Source organism: Lepidochelys kempii, chromosome 5, assembly GCF_965140265.1.
Source record: "Lepidochelys kempii isolate rLepKem1 chromosome 5, rLepKem1.hap2, whole genome shotgun sequence".
NCBI lineage: Eukaryota > Metazoa > Chordata > Testudines > Cheloniidae > Lepidochelys > Lepidochelys kempii.
This window is the reverse complement of record NC_133260.1, coordinates 128,729,058-128,749,728: the sequence shown is the minus strand read 5'-3', so window position 1 is coordinate 128,749,728 and position 20,671 is coordinate 128,729,058. Positions and strand designations below refer to the sequence as shown.

Genomic DNA, 20,671 nt, shown 5'->3' with positions numbered 1-20,671 from the left:
TCAGTGCCAGGTGCTTCAGGGGAAATGAACAGAACAGGCAATCATTGAGCGATCCATCCCTGTTGTTCACTCTCAGCTTCTGGCAGTCAGAGGCTAGGGGCACCCAGAGGATGGGGTTGCATCCCTGAGCATCTTGGCTAATAGCCATCGATGGACCTGTCCTCCATTAACTTACCTAATGTGCCATCGTTATGGCTACTGTTTTCTGATGCTGCGCTATTGGCTTCTTTCCTGAATTTCTGTGGTGACACCTACATACTGCTGTGGTGGGTGCCATAAAAATAATTGCTCTCTTTCTGTATTGCAGATCATGGTGTTTGATAGTTGATCACCTAAGTATTTAGCTAGTTCCCGATTTTTCTCTGCAACTTAGACATTGCTATTTTGTTGTCCTACAGCATATCTTTTGTGCCAACTTCTTAAAAATGTTTAGCTGCTTTTGTCTTTATTTGTTAGCACACTTGATGGTATTTGCGGGTATTTTTCCCTTGTGGATAATTCTAACAAGGGTCCAGATTTTCAAAGTTCGGTTCACACAATTGTTTTAGGTATTTACACTCAGCTTGAAAAATCTTATACAGTATTTTCAAACTCATCCCTTTTGTTCACTCAAGATTAAGTGATGCTTCTTTTTGGAAGGAGTTTTTATATGCATATTATGGTGCATCCCCAGCTTTGATCAAATTTTTTACACGTAAGATAATGTGTGTCCAGAACCACACTGAATCTGAATGTCGATGAGATCGTTGGTGGTTGTAGTAGTTTGTTAATTTTAAAATCTTAAACCTTTGACAAATGACTCACGGTGGGAGAACTAAGGTTGGGGGTGGCGGGAGGGAATATCATGACAGCATTAGTGTAGTTGAATATGGCTTTCTGAATATGGCTTTTTGAATATGGCCAAAAGGCTGTTGATTTATTTGCACAATAAAATATTTCAGAGTAGCAGCCGTGTTAGTCTGTATCCGCAAAAAGAAAAGGAGTACTTGTGGCACCTTAGAGACTAACCAATTTATTTGAGCATAAGATGCATCCGATGAAGTGATCTGTAGCTCACGAAAGCTCATGCTCAAATAAATTGGTTAGTCTCTAAGGTGCCACAAGTCCTCCTTTTCTCTTCACACAATTATAGCTTGCAGCTCTTGTGATGCTGCTGCTGTGGATTTTTCAATTTCAAACGTTTCCATGGTTCTACCACCTTTGATTTGGTGACATGTAAATCCTTCATTGCTTTAAAGGTCTTGCACTTCAAAATGACAAAACCTTAAAACCTTGGGTGGACAATATTTTCTATAGATACTTCCTCATGACAAGGGCCCTACCAAATTCATGGTCCATTTTGGTCAATTTCATGGTCATGGGATTTTAAAAATCGTAAATTTCATTATTTCAGCTATTTAAATCTGAAATTTCATGGTGTTGCAATTGTAGGGAGCCTGATCCATAAAGGAGCTGGGGGGCGGGGTGTTGCAAGGTTGTTGTAGGGGAGATTGCGGTGCTGCTACCCTGACTTCTACGCAGCTGGTGGCGGTGCTGCCTTCAGAGCTGGGCAGCTGGAGAGCAGCGGCCGCTGGCTGTGAGCCCATCTCTGAAGGCAGAGCCGCCGTCGTCAGCAGCGCAGAAGTAAGGATGGCCTGGTATGGTATTGCCACCTTACTTCTGCACTGCTGCCTGCAGAGCTGGGCACCCAGCCAATCACCGTCGCGCTCTGGCCACCCAGCTCTGAAGGCAGCGCAGAAGTAAGGGTGGCAATACCGCAACCCCCCTAAAATAACCTTGTGACCCCCTTTTGGGTCAGGACCCCCAATTTGAGAAACACTGGTCTCCCCCATGAAATTTGTATAGTATAAAGTAAAAGCACAAAAGACTGGATTTCACAGGGGGAGACCAGATTTCATGGTCTGTGATGCGTTTTTCATGGCTGTGAATTTGGTAGGGCCGTACTCATGACCAAAACCTTCCTTATACCTATTTAGACATACCCAAAGTGTACAGTAGGGGCACCAAAGATCCCTCGGCTGGGTGGATGGAGGTCAGGTCCACTCAAATCTCTGAAAGTGGAAGCTATTGTGAATTGGCCTGTGGGAGGTTTCAGTGACACTGTCGCTCCTATCACAAGCCTGTGTTAGAAAGCAAAAACAGAAAAGGAGTCTGATCAGATGCCAGTCAAAAAGGTTTTGATGCAGTGAAACAGATTTTATCAAAGATTTCAAGAAAACGTTTGAATTGTGTGTTGATGCATCCAGCACAGGTCTCAGAGCCATATTAATGCAGACAAGGGAAGATGACCAAAATCCACCCTATTGTGTATCTGCGCCCAAAACTGTCTCCCTCTGAACAGAACTACTCTGTAATTTAAAAAGAGCGCTATGCCATAGTATGGGCTGTGAAACAACTCAGACCGTGCCTGTTCAATAAGCAGTTCAGGGTATTAATACACCACTCTCCATTAGTATGGGTCCATAGAACAAAAGGAACCAATTCCAGATGTCTCTGCTGGAGCATAGCTTTACAGTAGTATGATACGGAGATTAAACCTATTGAGGGGTCGGAGAGCAAGGTAGCCAAGGCTGTGCCCAGAGAAGAGAGGACAGAGGTGAATCTTCTATCATGACTAGTGGCCACGACTCCAGCATCAACTCACTAGGTAGGTGTGACAGTCAAGGTCCACACACCTTGAGGGGCTACTGCGGGGTGTGAATCCCCCAAAATAAGCAACTGAATCAACAGGTTGTAGACAATGTTATTGTGTATCAAAATATGTCAAATAAGGTCTGTTATGAAAGCTTGCAATGTCCTGAACTTGCTGGTCATTAGGAGATGTGTGTACAGGTCCTGGGTATGCAGGGTTATGTGTGTAGAGCATTGTAATTGTAACTACAGTGCAACTGCAGCATCCCCTCAGAGATGGGTGGTGAGACAATCAGGCAGGGGTGTTTTCCCTAGCATCTAACATTGTCCAGCCAGGACATGACAATGTTGGACCATCACAGTTAATGGGCAAACATCTAAACAACTTGAACTGGAAAACAAACCCCTTGTGTGGGAAACACCCTACTCTGTGCAACCATGAATTGCCAGAGTCTGAGAAAAAAGGGAAAAAACCCTGTTAATGGGGAAGGGATTTGAAGGGTATCCAGAAACTGAGGGTCAGCATCTTAGTGGGGTGCTCTCTGTGAAACACTGGATCCTCTTTAGGGAAATGGGCACGCTGGGAACAACCTGTCCAGAGGCAATAGGTCACTTGTATTAGACGAGGGAATTTAGCTAATGGGGAAAGCCTGAGCTTGTGTCTTTGTTTATTTTCTGTGCACCTCGCCTGTGTTTGCTTTTTCTTGTTGTTTCATCTTTGAATCGATTTCGTTTTGTTCATTTGCACCTTGAGCAGTTCCTCTGTTGTGCAAACTGTGGAGTCCATGCACCAAAGTGAACTGCTAACCTGGGACGGGTTTCACACGTTTGGCAGTGACGAACCAGAGGGAAAAGTCATGAGTGTCTGGTAGTGAGGAACATGGGGAGCCGGATTTGGGGGCACTCGGGACTGGAAGGGATTGTTGAGCTCACTCTGCAAGAAGTAACAAGGCTGTTGGAATCCAGGGTGGGACCTCCTGCTTGCAGGGTGGGTACTGGTGTCGGAGCACTGAACCACAGCAGCATGGCTTTAAGACATCCAAGGTTACAAGGCAGATGGTGACAGAATCCCTCACTGGCCAGGGTGATCCCCAAAATGTTATGTTCAGAGCAATAGGTAAGTAGATAACAGTAGTAGTAGTTCTCATTCACTAGGAACTACTACTCATAGAATGCATGAATTGAAGGGAATTGTGCCAGGCTGTGTGTCACAGACTGGGGTGTGGGCACTCTGGCCTAGTGGTTAGAGCAATAGCAATCCATCCTAGTGGTCGGAGTCGGAATCGAGATCGAAGAGTCAGAGCCGGTGTCAGGAACCCAGAGTCAGAAACGAAGCAGGACTGAGGACTGAAGCAAGGCTGGGAAGAAAGCAGGGAAAGGATTAATCACAGCATTGGGCAACCACTGGCCAAGTGCTACTGCTGGGCTTAAGAACAGTCGGGGCAATGCCGCTGAATCAATCCAGCGATCTGCTCAATTAGGTCTTTCAGCTGGTTACCTAATCCCAGGCCCAGCTGCAGGTCCTCATGCTTGACACTTTGTTTTAGATAAATGACCACCCTTCAGTAGTTCTTTTGGCAGGGTGTGCTCCCTAGCAATCTATGAGGGGCTGATGGCTTAGGTTTGCACTAATGTCCTACTAACAGACTGTTGTGATGTCCAGATAAATGATCACACAAACAACACCATGGCCCTGTCCCACATTTAGAACGTTCACACTTACCGTTTAAACAAGCCAAATGCATCCTTGATTGGCTTGGGTCACACTTTCACATTGGCTAGTTAGAAAGTGTAAAAGCCTCTTGTCTGCTCTTGCTATTCTCCTATAAAATGCTCTATGGAAATCAAGCTGGTGCTTTCTGGCTCAGTCTTATGCAGGCCCACAGGCCGCACTGTGACAGCTGATTCTGGATACACCTGCTTGCACTGCATTTCTCCCTACTGCCACAACCAGTTGAAGTCAGGTGTCTACCTGGGATTAATTGGCCACCAACTGTTCAAGGCATTTGAGAAAGAGAGAGAGAGAGAGCGAGAGCCTGAAATGCATGTTTTTCACACTATACTAATTATACGTCTCTAGTGTAACAGAATTATTCTGATTAGTTCATTTTGTGCACCCTCACATGTACAAAATACATATAAGTGGTGCCACAGTTGTCATTTTTAAAAAGCACCATCTATTAAATTGGGCAGTTTGCAGAGATACAAACCAATCATGTACCGAGAGCATTTTGATCAGGATTGAGGAATGGCTGACACGATTCAGTCCTACTTTATTAGGCATTTAGTGCCACAGTTGCAGAGTTGACAAACTAAAGTCTGCTTGTCAGATAACTTCACAGTCTGTTCTTCTGAAGTACTTTGAAGTTATCTCCTTGAATCTTAATCTGTTATCCGCTTAAGCCTCTACTTTAGACAATTCCTCCCCTTCATTCTGTGAATTTTAGAGTCTAATGGGAACGTAAGGCTTTGTCTATATTAGCACTTTTGTCAGCAGCATTTTTGTCACTTGGGGGTGTGAAAAAACACCTCCCTGATGGACATAAGTTTCACCAACAAAAGCACTGATGTGGACAGTGGTATTTCGCTGGGAGAGCATCTCCTGCCGACATAGCTACCACCGCTCATTGGGAGTGGTTTAGTTATGCCAGGTATGCCAGGGGTCCTGCTGGCATAGAGTGGCTACACAGGAGACCTTACAGCAGCGCAGTTGCAGCCGTACAGTTGTGCTGCTGTGAGATCTGTAGTGTAGACAGCCTAATGGGTAACAGTACAAACTAACAAATGGTGATCAACTAGTAAAAGAGATTGTGAAGGTGACCAGTGCACCTGGTCCTCAACAAGTGTCAGTGTAGCCTAATCCTTGGCTGAATCTCAGGCTTGATCAGTTCACACACTGAACTATACTAGACTGCCTGAAGTTTGACCCTCACTCACACAGACTATAGCCAACCAGGAAGAAATTCCACTGCAGACGCAGTCAGATTTCTCGTGACAGTACATGCCTGGAAGGCAGGAAGAAAGAATGAGTTGCAAATGTGTTTAATCTAGTTTGCAGTGTACCGAGAGCGAAATAATACATGCTTTTGAACAATTAGCTCCCTCCAATAGGAGAAAGGCCCGTATACAATCTGCATTGCTAAAACTCACTTAATACTAAGTCCTGAAGGACATCAAGTCCCTTTTTCCTGTAAGTGGACTGGAGAGTGGGACAAACTGATCCTAATATTTGCAAGTGTCATTTACAGCACTTTATCCAGTAGCTTTTTACAAGCACCACCCCAGGTGGCATGTTAGCACTGAAAGGTCATACATGGGAACAATTATTCAGACTTGGAAAGTTTAACTTCATTTGTAACTCCTTGCCAAAGAACTGCAGTGCTGTTGCTGTGGAGGTATCTTGGATACAAACCATTTTGCTTGCAGTTCACTGCAGAGAAGTCGGAATCCGTTTTCTGTCCACTGCAGTCATTACACTCATTAAGTTTATAAATCACAGATGACTCCTGGCCCCTCTGGACCCCTCCCCCTATGTCCTGGCAGCATGGATCCAGCAGTCTCCTGGTTGCTATTGACTGGGTTCCCCTTTGGCTGCTCTCTTATAGTTAATGAGGACTGTGCGGAGAGATAATGCTGCTTGAAGCTAATCCTCTGCTCCTGCCCATCATATCTACACTGAGGATCACCTCTCCTGGTTGTAGGGAGAGCGAAGCGGGGTCTTAAAGGCAGCAGGCCTCCTTTCTATGCAGGTTGCAGGTATGAGAACATCTGTGCATGGCTCTTGGGAGACAACCCAAATGTCACTTTAAGACACCCCTTCTGCTTCCTAGAAGGAATCTGAAATGGTCCTGCCTCCATTCTAATGTGTGTTTGTGTTACAGCCAACACACCACATGGCTCATTCCCAAGAGACTGCAGTTTTACAGCAAGGAAAAGTTTCCCCAACCACGTCTTAGCTGTTTCCAAAGTGCAAATAGTGCCTGGGTCACAGACAGCTACAATGGAGATATGGCAGGGGGCAGGGACGGAGTCATTGGCATCCCTTGGACAGCAACTTGTGGCCTCTGTAGAACTGGTCAGGAATTGTCTGCCAGCACAGGGTTGCATAGGAAAATGCTGATCTGTCTAACCCAAAATGTTTCACAGGCATGTGGCAGGTTCAGTTAACATTCATCAAACCACAGGTGGCAGTTTGGAACAAAACCTCCCTGGTTCCCTGCCAGCTCACCTGGCAGGCTGCTGGACACCCCGGGCTTCCAGGGTCTGCAGCTCCAAGGCTGCTCCGGAGTTCGGGACTGTAGGGCCTCCAAACTCCCCACTGCGGCGCTGGGAGCTTGGTGGCCCTGAGAGCCACACCTGAGCTTGGGCTTGCGAGGCTTCCAAGCTTCCTCCCTGAAGCTGGGAGCCAGGAATTCCTGGGGTTGGGATTGCAGAGTCCACACCCTGTGGCCCCAGCTCAGGATGCCTCCGAAATGCAGCCCCTGCAAAGCCAGGCAGCTGCTGAGTAAAAGGGACATGATTTTGCAGCTGCTGGTTGGTGGTGGGCATCAGCGAAACTGATATGAATCGTGTTAATTTCACTCAGCAGCTGACTGGGCCTGGGGAGCATATTTCCTCTTGGAAACACCACCTGTCCATAGTCCCAAAATGAAGATTCCTAGGAATTTCCTCTTCCCTGGAAAGGCTGAAAAAATTGTTTTGTTTCGAATTGGACCGAGTCCCGTGCTGGAAATGTCAATTTCCCATGGGTAGAGTTTTAGTCCTTGGGCCTCAATCATTCCTGGCAGCACTTGCAGGTCTGTTACAGCCCCTGCGCTCGACCGGGACACTGTGCATTAGTCTAGGCCGCCGAGGGGTGAATCGCCCTTGTGTTACCATTACTGGCCTCCAGCAGGTTCCCATTGACGGTTGGCCTTTGCCCCTCCTTGGGGTTCTTAGAGGTGTCATGGGCAGCATCTGCTGTGGGAAGGAGCTAAATCATCATTTTCCTGCCATGTCCAACAGTGCTAGTGCATCACATTTAACCTCACCATCTCCTGGGCAGTGAGCACAGGCCTGCTCCAGGGTCACGGTGTTTGGAGGGCAACAGGTGCCTTTGCTTGTTAAATTGTAACTATTAGAAATGGGTCATAGAATCATAGAATATCAGGGTTGGAAGGGACCTCAGGAGGTGATCTAGTCCAACCCCCTGCTCAAAGCAGGACCAATCCCCAATTAAATCATCCCAGCCAGGGCTTTGTCAAGCCTGACCTTAAAAACCTCTAAGGAAGGAGATTCTACCACCTCCCTAGGTAACGCATTCCAGTGTTTCACCACCCTCCTAGTGAAAAAGTTTTTCCTAATATCCAACCTAAACCTCCCCCACTGCAACTTGAGATCATTACTCCTTGTCCTGTCCTCTTCTACCACTGAGAATAGTCTAGAACCATCCTCTCTGGAACCACCTCTCAGGTAGTTGAAAGCAGCTATCAAATCCCCTCTCATTCTTCTCTTCTGCAGACTAAACAATCCCAGTTCCCTCAGCCTCTCCTCATAAGTCATGTGTTCCAGTCCCCTAATCATTTTTGTTGCCCTTCGCTGGACTCTCTCCAATTTATCCACATCCTTCTTGTAGTGTGGGGCCCAAAACTGGACACAGTACTCCAGATGAGGCCTCACCAATGTCGAATAGAGGGGGACAATCACGTCCCTCGATATGCTCACTATGCCCCTACTTATACATCCCAAAACGCCATTAGCCTTCTTGGCAACAAGGGCACACTGCTGACTCATATGCAGCTTCTCGTCCACTGTCACCCCTAGGTCCTTTTCCGCAGAACTGCTGCCTAGCCATTCGGTCCTTAGTCTGTAGCTGTGCATTGGGTTCTTCCGTCCTAAGTGCAGGACCCTGCACTTATCCTTATTGAACCTCATCAGATTTCTTTTGGCCCAATCCTCCAATTTGTCTAGGTCCCTCTGTATCCTATCCCTGCCCTCCAGCGTATCTACCACTCCTCCTAGTTTAGTATCATCCGCAAATTTGCTGAGAGTGCAATCCACACCATCCTCCAGATCATTTATGAAGATATTGAACAAAACTGGCCCCAGGACCGACCCCTGGGACGCTCCACTTGACACCGGCTGCCAACTAGACATGGAGCCATTGATCACTACCTGTTGAGCCTGACAATCTAGCCAACTTTCTACCCACCTTATAGTGCATTCATCCAGCCCATACTTCTTTAACTTGCTGACAAGAATACTGTGGGAGACCGTGTCAAAAGCTTTGCTAAAGTCAAGAAACAATACATCCACTGCTTTCCCTTCATCCACAGAACCAGTAATCTCATCATAGAAGGCGATTAGATTAGTCAGGCATGACCTTCCCTTGGTGAATCCATGCTGACTGTTCCTGATCACTTTCCTCTCATGTAAGTGCTTCAGGATTGATTCTTTGAGGACCTGCTCCATGATTTTTCCAGGGACTGAGGTGAGGCTGACTGGCCTGTAGTTCCCAGGATCCTCCTTCTTCCCTTTTTTAAAGATTGGCACTACATTAGCCTTTTTCCAGCCATCCGGGACTTCCCCCGTTCGCCACGATTTTTCAAAGATAATGGCCAACGGCTCTGCAATCACAGCCACCAATTCCTTTAGCACTCTCGGATGCAACTCATCCGGCCCCATGGACTTGTGCACGTCCAGCTTTTCTAAATAGTCCCTAACCACCTCTTTCTCCACAGAGGGCTGGCCATCTATTCCCCATGTTGTGATGCCCAGTGCAGCAGTCTGGGAGCTGACCTTGTTCGTGAAGACAGGCAAAAAAAGCATTGAGTACATTAGCTTTTTCCACCTCCTCTGTCACTAGGTTGCCTCCCTCATTCATTAAGGGGCCCACACTTTCCTTGGCTTTCTTTTTGTTGCCAACATACCTGAAGAAACCCTTCTTGTTACTCTTGACATCTCTCACTAGCTGCAGCTCCAGGTGCGATTTGGCCCTCCTAATTTCATTCCTACATGCCCGAGCAATATTTTTATACTCTTCCCTGGTCATATGTCCAGTCTTCCACTTCTTGTAAGCTTCTTTTTTATGTTTAAGATCCGCTAGGATTTCACCGTTAAGCCAAGCTGGTCGTCTGCCATATTTACTATTCTTTTGACACATCAGGATGGTTTGTCCCTGTAACCTCAACAGGGATTCCTTGAAATACAGCCAGCTCTCCTGGACTCCTTTCTCCTTCATGTTAGTCCCCCAGGGGATCCTACCCATCCATTCCCTGAGGGAGTCGAAGTCTGCTTTCCTGAAGTCCAGGGTCCGTATCCTGCTGCCTACCTTTCTTCCCTGTGTCAGGATCCTGAACTCAACCAACTCATGGTCACTGCCTCCCAGATTCACATCCACTTTTGCTTCCCCTACTAATTCTTCCCGGTTTGTGAGCAGCAGGTCAGGAAAAGCTCCCCCCCGCAGTTGGCTCCTCTAGCACTTGCACAGGAAATTGTCCCCTACGCTTTCCAAAAACTTCCTGGATTGTCTATGCACCGCTGTATTGCTCTCCCAGCAGATATCAGGAAGATTAAAGTCACCCATGAGAACCAGGGCATGCGATCTAGTAGCTTCTGCGAGCTGCCGGAAGAAAGCCTTATCCACCTCATCCCCCTGGTCCGGTGGTCTATAGCAGACTCCCACCACTACATCACTCTTGTTGCTCGCACTTCTAAACTTAATCCAGAGACACTCACGTTTTTCTGCAGTTTCATACCGGAGCACTGAGCAGTCATACTGCTCCCTTACATACAGTGCTACTCCCCCACCTTTTCTGCCCTGCCTGTCCTTCCTGGACAGTTTATAACCATCCATGACAGTACTCCAGTCATGTGAGTTATCCCACCAAGTCTCTGTTATTCCAATCACGTCATAATTCCTTGACATCAGCAGGACCTCCAGGTCTCCCTGCTTGTTTCCAAGGCTTTGTGCATTCATATATAAGCACTTGAGATAACCTGCTGATCGCCCCTCATTCTCAGTATGAGGCAGGAGCCCTCCCCTCACAGACATTCCTGCCTGTGCTTCCTCCCGGTATCCCGCTTTCCCACTTACCTCAGGGCTTTGGTCTCCTTCCCCTGGTGAACCTAGTTTAAAGCCCTCCTCACTAGGTTAGCCAGCCTGCTCGCAAAGATGCTCTTCCCTCTCTTCGTCAGGTGGAGCCCGTCTCTGCCCAGCACTCCTCCTTCATGGAACACCATCCCATGGTCAAAGAATCCAAAGCCTTCTCTCCAACACCACCTGCGTAGCCATTCGTTGACTTCCACGATTTGACGGTCCCTATCCCAGCCTTTTCCTTCTACGGGGAAGATGGACGAGAACACCACTTGTGCCTCAAACTCCTTTATCCTTCTTCCCAGAGCCACATAGTCCGCAGTGATCCGCTCAAGGGTTTGTGTTAAGGTTAAGGTTCAGCAACAGGCTAGAAATGAATTCTGCACCACTAACCATATGGCAGGTGAGTGGGTGGAGTGAGGGTGGTATAAAACCCAGTCTCGTAACATGCGCTGACTCTTAATCTCTCCTTCTCCGGGAGCGGGGGGGAGGGTCAATTCTCCTTTACATTTGGTGCTTAAATATCAGGGCTGTCCCTCGCATGTCTACTGGTAAAGATGCTGCAGGTGATTTTAGAAGCATGTGCTGTGCCCAGCATCGGAGCTTACAGAACATTGAACAAACCAGCAGCAGGCAAAGATAAAACCCACCTGCCCAGTTTTTACTACCCCCATCCCTTGATGAAAGGTCACCCCAAGCCATCAGAATTGTCATACTGATCAGAACCATGGTCCTTCGAGGCCAGTGTTCTGTCTCTAGCAGTGGCCAGCAGCAGATACCTCAGAGGAAGATGCAGTGTAGGTACAGACAAACTGCCCCACCCCACTCCCCACTTCTCTCACCCCAACCTCTAGTATTTAAACAATGGCCTTAACTCCTGAAACGTGAGGTTTATCTCCCTTGCAATACTTCAGCATTACTATTTCAACTAAATATTCTTATCTCTGTAGATGTCCAATCCATCTTTGGTTCTTTTAATCACTTTAGCAAGATCCAAATAGCACAAATCCCCCTCCCTTGCATCTTGTCCTAAAAGCCCAGCTTGGGCTGTGGTGGAGAACCACAGGGACAGACAACACTCCAGCTCCTCTGTCATCAAACTTGGCGTAGCATTTGTATTGTCGTAGCACCTATAAGATCCATACCAGGCTTGGGGCCCCAGCGTGCCAGCTGAATGCACAGGTGTGACTGGCCCTTTCCCACAGAGATTAGTCCTTTTTTCCCAGCATTCTAGTGTACAGTTGTAAATAAGACATTTTAGGCTTCAGGAGCTGTTGCTTCTATTCCAATTTTGTTGACTGAGGTGGCATTCGATGCTTCGGCATGGAGTCTCTTGTAGTCGGAGTGGAAGAAGATAACATAGAAGCAGGCTACAACACTGCATGCTCCAGCCATCACCAGCGTGGAAACTGTATACAAAGAAATAACCACGTTAGAAAGTGAACGTCACTTGTCAAGGTTCCTTCCCCACTCTGAACTCTAGGGTACAGATGTGGGAACCTGTATGAAAACCCCCCAAGCTTACTTTTACCAGTTTAGGTTAAAACTTCCCCAAGGTACAAACTATTTTACCCTTTGCCCTTGGACTTCCACTGCCACCACCAAACGTTTATCTGGGTTTATTGGGAAAATGTTGTTTGGAAACGTCTTTCCCCCCAAAATCCTCCCAACCCTTGCACCCCACTTCCTGGGGAAGGTTTGGTAAAAATCCTCACCAATTTGCATAGGTGACCACAGACCCAAACCCTTGGATCTTAGAACAATGAAAAAAGCATTCAGTTCTTGAAAAGAAACATTTTAATAGACGAAACAGTAAAAAGAATCACCTCTGTAAAATCAGGATGGTAGATACCTTACAGGGTAATTAGATTCAAAACATAGGGAATCCCTCTAGGCAAAACCTTAAGTTACAAAAAAGACACACAGACAGGAATATTCATTCTATTCAGCACAACTTAATTTCTCAGACATTTAAAGAAATCATAATCTAACGCATATCTAGCTAGATTACTTACTAAGTTCTAAGACTCCATTCCTGTTCTGTCTGTGGCAAAAGCATCACCCAGACTGACCCTTTGTTTTTTCCTGCCCCCAGCTTTTGAAAGTATCTTGTCTCCTCATTGGTCATTTTGGTCAGGTGCCAGCGAGGTTATCCTAGCTTCTTAACCCTTTACAGGTGAGAGGATTTTTCCTCTGGCCAGGAGGGATTTTAAAGGGGTTTACCATTCCCTTTATATTTATGACACATCCCCCAAATCACACCTAGGGTGAAACGCTGGCTGGGATTTCTTCCTGGAAAAAAGAGTTAATATGACACATGCACCTCTAAATATACTACCAAGTACATAAAGACTAACAATATTTTCCACATCTCAAGGACGATTTTAACCAGTTGATTCTGGGAAACTTTCATGGGAGAGTGCATCAGCCACTTTGTTAGAAGCTCCTGAGATGTGTTGTATCTTGAAATCAAAATCTTGGAGAGCTAAACTCCACCGAAGAAGTTTTTTGTTATTTTCTTTGACGGTGTGAAGCCACTTCAGTGCACCATGGTCAGTTTGCAGGTGAAAACGCCGTCCCCAAACATATGGGCGTAGCTTTTCCAGAGCGTAGACAATGGCGTAACATTCTTTTTCACTGACTGACCAGTTGCTTTCCCTCTCAGACAGTTTTTTGCTGAGAAAAACTACAGGGTGGAATTCTTGATCCGGTCCTTCCTGCATTAAAACTGCTCCCACACCACGCTCGGATGCATCTGTGGTTTCTAGGAACGGCTTGTCAAAGTCTGGGGCCCTTAGTACAGGGTCAGACATGAGTGTTGCTTTAAGATGGTTAAAGGCCTTCTGACACTCTTCTGTCCACTAAACGGCATTTGGCTGTTTCTTTTTGGTTAGGTCTGTTAATGGGGCGGCAATTTGGCTGTTTTGCGGTACAAATCGCCTGTAATAACCGGCCAAGGCTAAGAAGGATTGAACCTGTTTCTTTGACCTTGGGACAGGCCACTTTTGGATAGCATCCACTTTGGCCTGTAGGGTGTTGGTAGTTCCTTGACCGACCTGGTGTCCAAGGTAAGTCACTCTGTTTAGGCCTATTTGACCCTTCTTAGCCTTAACAGTTAGTCCTGCCTCCCTTATGTGCTCAAAGACCTTTTGTAGAGGTGTTCTGCCCAGGAATCCGAAAATATGGCCACATCGTCAAGGTAGGCGACTGCATATTCTCCTAATCCCACTAGGAGACCATCTACAAGTCTTTGGAAGGTGACGGGTGCATTTCGCAGCCCGAAAGGGAGTACATTAAATTCATACAGCCCAAGATGTGTGGTGAAGGCTGACCTTTCCTTGGCAGATTCATCTAGCGGTACCTGCCAGTACCCCTTGGTTAAGTCCAAGGTAGAGATGAACTGGGCCCGTCCCAGTTTAGAATCATAGAATCATAGAATATCAGGGTTGGAAGGGACCCCAGAAGGTCATCTAGTCCAACCCCCTGCTCAAAGCAGGACCAATTTCCAGTTAAATCATCCCAGCCAGGGCTTTGTCAAGCCTGACCTTAAAAACCTCTAAGGAAGGAGATTCTACCACCTCCCTAGGTAACGCATTCCAGTGTTTCACCACCCTCTTAGTGAAAAAGCTTTTCCTAATATCCAATCTAAACCTCCCCCACTGCAACTTGAGACCATTACTCCTCGTTCTGTCATCTGCTACCATTGAGAACAGTCTAGAGCCATCCTCTTTGGAACCCCCTTTCAGGTAGTTGAAAGCAGCTATCAAATCCCCCCTCATTCTTCTCTTCTGCAGGCTAAACAATCCCAGCTCCCTCAGCCTCTCCTCATAACTCATGTGTTCCAGTCCCCTAATCATTTTTGTTGCCCTTCGCTGGACTCTCTCCAATTTATCCACATCCTTCTTGAAGTGTGGGGCCCAAAACTGGACACAGTACTCCAGATGAGGCCTCACCAATGTCGAATAGAGGGGAACGATCACGTCCCTCCATCTGCTCGCTATGCCCCTACTTATACATCCCAAAATGCCATTGGCCTTCTTGGCAACAGGGGCACACTGCTGACTCATATCCAGCTTCTCGTCCACTGTCACCCCTAGGTCCTTTTCCGCAGAACTGCTGCCTAGCCATTCGGTCCCTAGTCTGTAGCTGTGCATTGGGTTTCTCTAATAGTTCATCTGTGCGTGGCATTGGATAGTTGTCTGGGTGAGTTACAGCATTTAGATTACGGTAGTCCACGCAAAAACATATTTCCCCATCTGGTTTGGGAACTAGAACCACTGGAGATGCCCATGCACTTCCAGAGGGGCGGATTACACCCATCTGTAACATATCCTGGATCTCCAGTTCTATAGCAGTTTAGCTTGAGGAGACACCCAGTAAGGTTGGACTTTAATTGGGCGAGCATTACCTGTGTCAATGGAGTGGTATGCCCGTTCAGTCAGTCCTGGGGTGGCTGAGAACCTTGGCACGTAGCTAGTGCACAGCTCCTGGATCTGCTGTCACTGCATACGCCCAAGGGTCATGGAGAGGTTCACCTCTTCCATGCCACCTGCACTTTTCCCTTCATAGTAGACACCTTCAGGCCACTCAGCGTCATCTCCTCCCTGGGCTGTAAACTGACAAACCTTTAATTCTCTGGAATAAAAGGGCTTTAGAGAATCCTTTCGATTGGAGGTGGGGAATGCTATGAGATAATTAACATCTCCCAGGCGGTCCTGGACCGTGAATGCCCTTCCCACGATGCTTCCATTTTATGGGCCTGGAGCGCCTTTAAGACCATGACCTGGTTTCCTACTTTGAAGGAACGCTCTCTGGCATGTTTATCATACCAGGATTTTTGCTTGAAACTAAGCAAGGCCGAACAGAGCAGATATGGAAGAACAATGCTGAATAAAGCAGCTTTATGTACAGTTTAACAAATGATACAGAGAACAAGGGAACTAGCTGGGAACTGGATTGGCTGGCTATATGGATACTTGGAGCAGCTTGCTATTGGATAAGTATGCTGGAAAAAAGGATGTATAAAAGCCTGTGTAACTTCCTGCTCTGTGTGCAGGATTTGAGATTCTATTCTCCCTGTACCTTTTTGCAGCTGCAAATAAACTTTTCTGCTTCTCCACCCCGTTGTGATTATTGGGTGTAGCACACCGGGTAGCGAACCAACTCAAGCTGTTGTTTAGCCTCTTGGCACTGGGTACCGGCAACAGCTTTTGGCGTCCTTGGGTGGGCGACGAGGCTGCTATTTAGCCTTGCCCGGACCCCTCCTGGAGGTCGAGGATTGCGGCGAGAACCGACGCCCAGCGCGCACTGGTGAGTTCATCGGGAGCCTTGGAGGAGACGTGATTTGATCGACCCCGGAGGGCACAACGGTGCAACGCATTCATATAGTGGAGAAGCAGCTGTGGACGATGGTGAAGAACCGGTCCCTTGCATAAGGTAGGAACCTTTTGAAATCCGGATTGTATGCTCTGTTGGAACCTGGGGACGCCCAGAGTTACCCTGTAGGTATGGGACAGGGACAGAGCTCGGGGGTTAGGGCACGGTGTATGCCCCTAAAATGCATTCAAGCAAACTGGAAGGTATTTGGTGCAGATCCGATGACTAAGTGCCAATTAAAATGATTCTGTAAAGTTGACTGGCCTCAATATCAACTAGAGGACCAGAAGTGGTGGCCACCAGGAGGGTCAATTAATTACAACACGATCCTCCAATTAGTTTTGTTTTGTCAGTGAATGGGAAAATGGAATTGAAATTTTTGTATGCACAAGTGTTTATGGCTTTAAGAAATAGAACAGAGCTGTAATTCTGCAGAGCTGTAATCTGACTCCGACTGGTTCAGTAGTAGCTAATGTTAGTCCCCAGACCCCCACCCCCACTGTAATGGCATAGAATCATAGAATATCAGGGTTGGAAGGGACCTCAGGAGGTCATCTAGTCCAACCCCCTGGCCAAAAGCAGGACCCATACCCAACTAAATCATCCCAGCCAGGGCTCTGTCAAGCCTGACCTTAAAAACCTCCAAGGAAAGAGATTCCACTACCTCCCTAGGCAACGCATTCCAGTGTTTCACCACCCTCCTTGTGAAAAAGTTTTTCCTAATATCCAACCTAAACCTCCCCCACTGCAACTTGAGACCATTACTCCTTGTCCTGTCCTCTTCCACCACTGAGAATAGTCTAGAACCATCCTCTTTGGAACCCCCTTTCAGGTAGTTGAAAGCAGCTGTCAAATCCCCCCTCATTCTTCTCTTCTGCAGACTAAGCAATCCCAGTTCTCTCAGCCTCTCCTCATAACTCATGTGTTCCAGACCCCTAATCATTTTTGTTGCCCTTCGCTGGACTCTTTCCAATTTATCCACATCCTTCTTGTAGTGTGGAGCCCAAAACTGGACACAGTACTCCAGATGAGGCCTCACCAATGTCGAATAGAGGGGAACAATCACGTCCCTCGATCTGCTCGCTATGCCCCTACTTATACATCCCAAAATGCCATTGGCCTTCTTGGCAACAAGGGCACACTGCTGGTTCATATCCAGCTTCTCGTCCACTGTCACCCTAGGTCCTTTTCCGCAGAACTGCTGCCTAGCCATTCGGTCCCTAGTCTGTAGCTGTGCATTGGGTTCTTCCGTCCTAAGTGCAGGACCCTGCACTTATCCTTATTGAACCTCATCAGATTTCTTTTGGCCCAATCCTCCAATTTGTCTAGGTCCCTCTGTATCCTATCCCTCCCCTCCAGCGTATCTACCACTCCTCCCAGTTTAGTGTCATCCGCAAATTTGCTGAGAGTGCAATCCACACCATCCTCCAGATCATTTATGAAGATATTGAACAAAACCGGCCCCAGGACCGACCCCTGGGGCACTCCACTTGACACCGGCTTCCAACTAGACATGGAGCCATTGATCACTACCCGTTGAGCCTGACAATCTAGCCAGCTTTCTACCCACCTTATATTCATCCAGCCCATACGTCCTTAACTTGCTGACAAGAATACTGTGGGAGACTGTGTCAAAAGCTTTGCTAAAGTCAAGAAACAATACATCCACTGCTTTCCCTTCATCCACAGAACCAGTAATCTCATCATAGAAGGCGATTAGATTAGTCAGTCATGACCTTCCCTTGGTGAATCCATGCTGACTGTTCCTGATCACTTTCCTCTCATGTAAGTGCTTCAGGATTGATTCTTTGAGGACCTGCTCCATGATTTTTCCGGGGACTGAGGTGAGGCTTACTGGCCTGTAGTTCCCAGGATGCTCCTTCTTCCCTTTTTTAAAGATTGGCATTACATTAGCCTTTTTCCAGTCATCCGGGACTTCCCCCGTTCGCCACGAGTTTTCAAAGATAATGGCCAATGGCTCTGCAATCAAAGCCGCCAGTTCCTTTAGCACTCTCGGATGCAACTCATCCGGCCCCATGGACTTGTGCACATCCAGTTTTTCTAAATAGTCCCTAACCACCTCTTTCTCCACAGAGGGCTGGCCATCTATTCCCCATGTTGTGATGCCCAGCACAGCAGTCTGGGAGCTGACCTTGTTTGTGAAGACAGAGGCAAAAAGAGCATTGAGTACATTAGCTTTTTCCACCTCCTCTGTCACTAGGTTGCCTCCCTCATTCATTAAGGGGCCCACACTTTCCTTGGCTTTCTTCTTGTTGCCAACATACCTGAAGAAACTCTTCTTGTTACTCTTGACATCTCTCGCTAGCTGCAGCTCCAGGTGCGATTTGGCCCTCCTAATTTCATTCCTACATGCCCGAGCAATATTTTTATACTCTTCCCTGGTCATATGTCCAGTCTTCCACTTCTTGTAAGCTTCTTTTTTATGCTTAAGATCTGCTAGGATTTCACCGTTAAGCCAAGCTGGTCGCCTGCCATACTTACTATTCTTTCGACACATCGGGATGGTTTGTCCCTGTAACCTCAACAGGGATTCCTTGAAATACAGCCAGCTCTCCTGGACTCCTTTCCCCTTCATGTTAGTCCCCCACGGGATCCTACCCATCCGTTCCCTGAGGGAGTCGAAGTCTGCTTTCCTGAAGTCCAGGGTCCGTATCCTGCTGCTTACCTTTCTTCCCTGTGTCAGGATCCTGAACTCAACCAACTCATGGTCACTGCCGCCCAGATTCCCATCCACTTTTGCTTCCCCTACTAATTCTTCCCGGTTTGTGAGCAGCAGGTCAAGAAAAGCTCCCCCCCTAGTTGGCTCCTCTAGCACTTGCACCAGGAAATTGTCCCCTATGCTTTCCAAAAACTTCCTGGATTGTCTATGCACCGCTGTACTGCTCTCCCAGCAGATATCAGGAAAATTAAAGTCACCCATGTGTCCCCTTCGGCCCCCACACCGCCACCTTATAAGGGTAGGATGCCTCGGGTTACAGAGATTGCCCCCTCGGTGGGACTCTATCCTTTGCTTACAGAGACTGTTGTGGCTTGCCCAGGGGCAGACGGACGTCAGGCTACCACTATGTAAGTTTACACCCATGTGCCATTCAATCCAATAGACTTAGCAGCTTTTAAAACACAGGCTGGGGAATTCTCAACGAACCCAAGCAGGTTTATTTCAGTCTTTGAAGGGTGCCTTAGTAGTCATAAGCTGGATTGGGACAACTGTAATATCCTCCTGAGAACTCTGTTGTCTGAGGTAAAGGAATCAGGTTACAGGCAAGGGGAGCGTCAGCGTTCAAGCGAAAAAAAAAAAAAAAAAGGGAAAGGAAGCTATCTGTCAAGTTCCTACCCCAAGTAATTGTAAGTGGCTCAGGGCATTTCTGGGTATGGCAGGCTTTTGCAGGATATGGATCCCAGAGTTTGGACTGTGGACTAAACCCCTGTACGACTGTGTAAAAGGAGCAGATCATGACCCCTTCTGTTGGACCCCAGAGGCTGGCAGGGCATTTAAAATCCTGAAAAGAAAATTGATGGAAGCCCCGGCTCTGGGCCTGCCGGATCTCTCTAAGCTGTTTCAGTTGTATGTACATGAACGAAAGGGGGTGGCCCTAGGAGAGCTCACACAGCTGTTAGGAGCATGGAGACATCCCGTGGCTTATTTTTCTAAGCAACTGGATCAGGTTGCAAAGGGTTGGCCGGCATGTTTACGGGTGGTCGCAGCTACTGCCCTAGTGCTTGAGGAAGCCGAGAAGCTAACATTGGGAGGGGTTATGCAAATCTATACTCCCCATATGGTCCAAGGCTTATTGGATGCAAAGGGAGGGCTTTGGCTCACCCAGGCTCGGATTGTTCGGTACCAGGCTAAGCTGTTAGAGAACTCTGAAGTCACCCTACAGCCTTTCCCCTCCCTTAACCCAGCCACTCTCTTGCCAGAAACAGAGGAACAGAAACATGACTGTTTAGAGCTCATAGATGTCCAGTACTCCAGCTGTCCGGATTTAAAGGATGTACCCCTCCCAAATGCAGATTATGAGTGGTACACTGATGGTAGCAGTACTGGGCAAAGGAGGGAGGGTTATGCTGTTGTGACCCTCCATGACACTGTGGAAGCTGAAGGTTTGCCTGCTGGGACCTCTGCCCAGATTGCCGAACTAATAGCCCTGACCCGTGCACTTGAACTGTCAAAAGGAAAGCGGGTCAACATTTTTACTGATTCAACGTATGCTTTTGGTGTGCTGCATACTCATGCTAGCCTATGGAAGCAAAGGGGAATGCTGACAGCCCAAGGCTCCCCAGTCAAGTACAGGCCCCAAATCCTCCAGCTCCCAGAAGCCGTACAACTTCCCTCAGAAGCGGCGGTGGTACACTGTAAAGCCCATCAAAGGGAGGATCAAGATGTGGCCAGAGGTAACGCCCGGGCAGATAGAGAGGCTAAGCATGCTGCCACCCTGCCATCCCCTCAGACTGAGAACGCCCATATGCATGCCCTTATCCCATCAGTAGGGGAGCTTCCAACCCCTCAGTACTCTGGGGAGGAGAGACAGCTAACTGACAAACTCGGTCTCCGGGAAAAGGAGGGATGGC

At 47.5% G+C, this 20,671-nt stretch overlaps 1 protein-coding gene across 4 annotated transcripts in view; it reads right to left on the bottom strand.

The window, feature by feature from the left end:
* Nucleotides 1-2,180: 2,180 nt before the first annotated feature.
* Nucleotides 2,181-20,671, bottom strand: part of SLC49A3 (solute carrier family 49 member 3) — a 53,269-nt gene continuing 34,778 nt past the window's right edge. The window contains exons 10-11 of one of the 4 annotated variants that reach the window (XR_012159155.1): nt 10,706-12,114; nt 2,181-3,989 (exon numbers count right to left, since the gene is read on the bottom strand). Coding sequence is in view for 2 of the 4 variants with exons in the window: in XM_073345799.1 (XP_073201900.1) it covers nt 11,963-12,114 (152 nt within the window). In the remaining 2 variants the exon portion in view is untranslated. Of the gene's footprint in view, nt 3,990-9,024; nt 12,115-20,671 lie in introns of those variants that run through there. The other 3 variants (XM_073345800.1, XM_073345799.1, XM_073345801.1) reach the window with 3 other exon arrangements.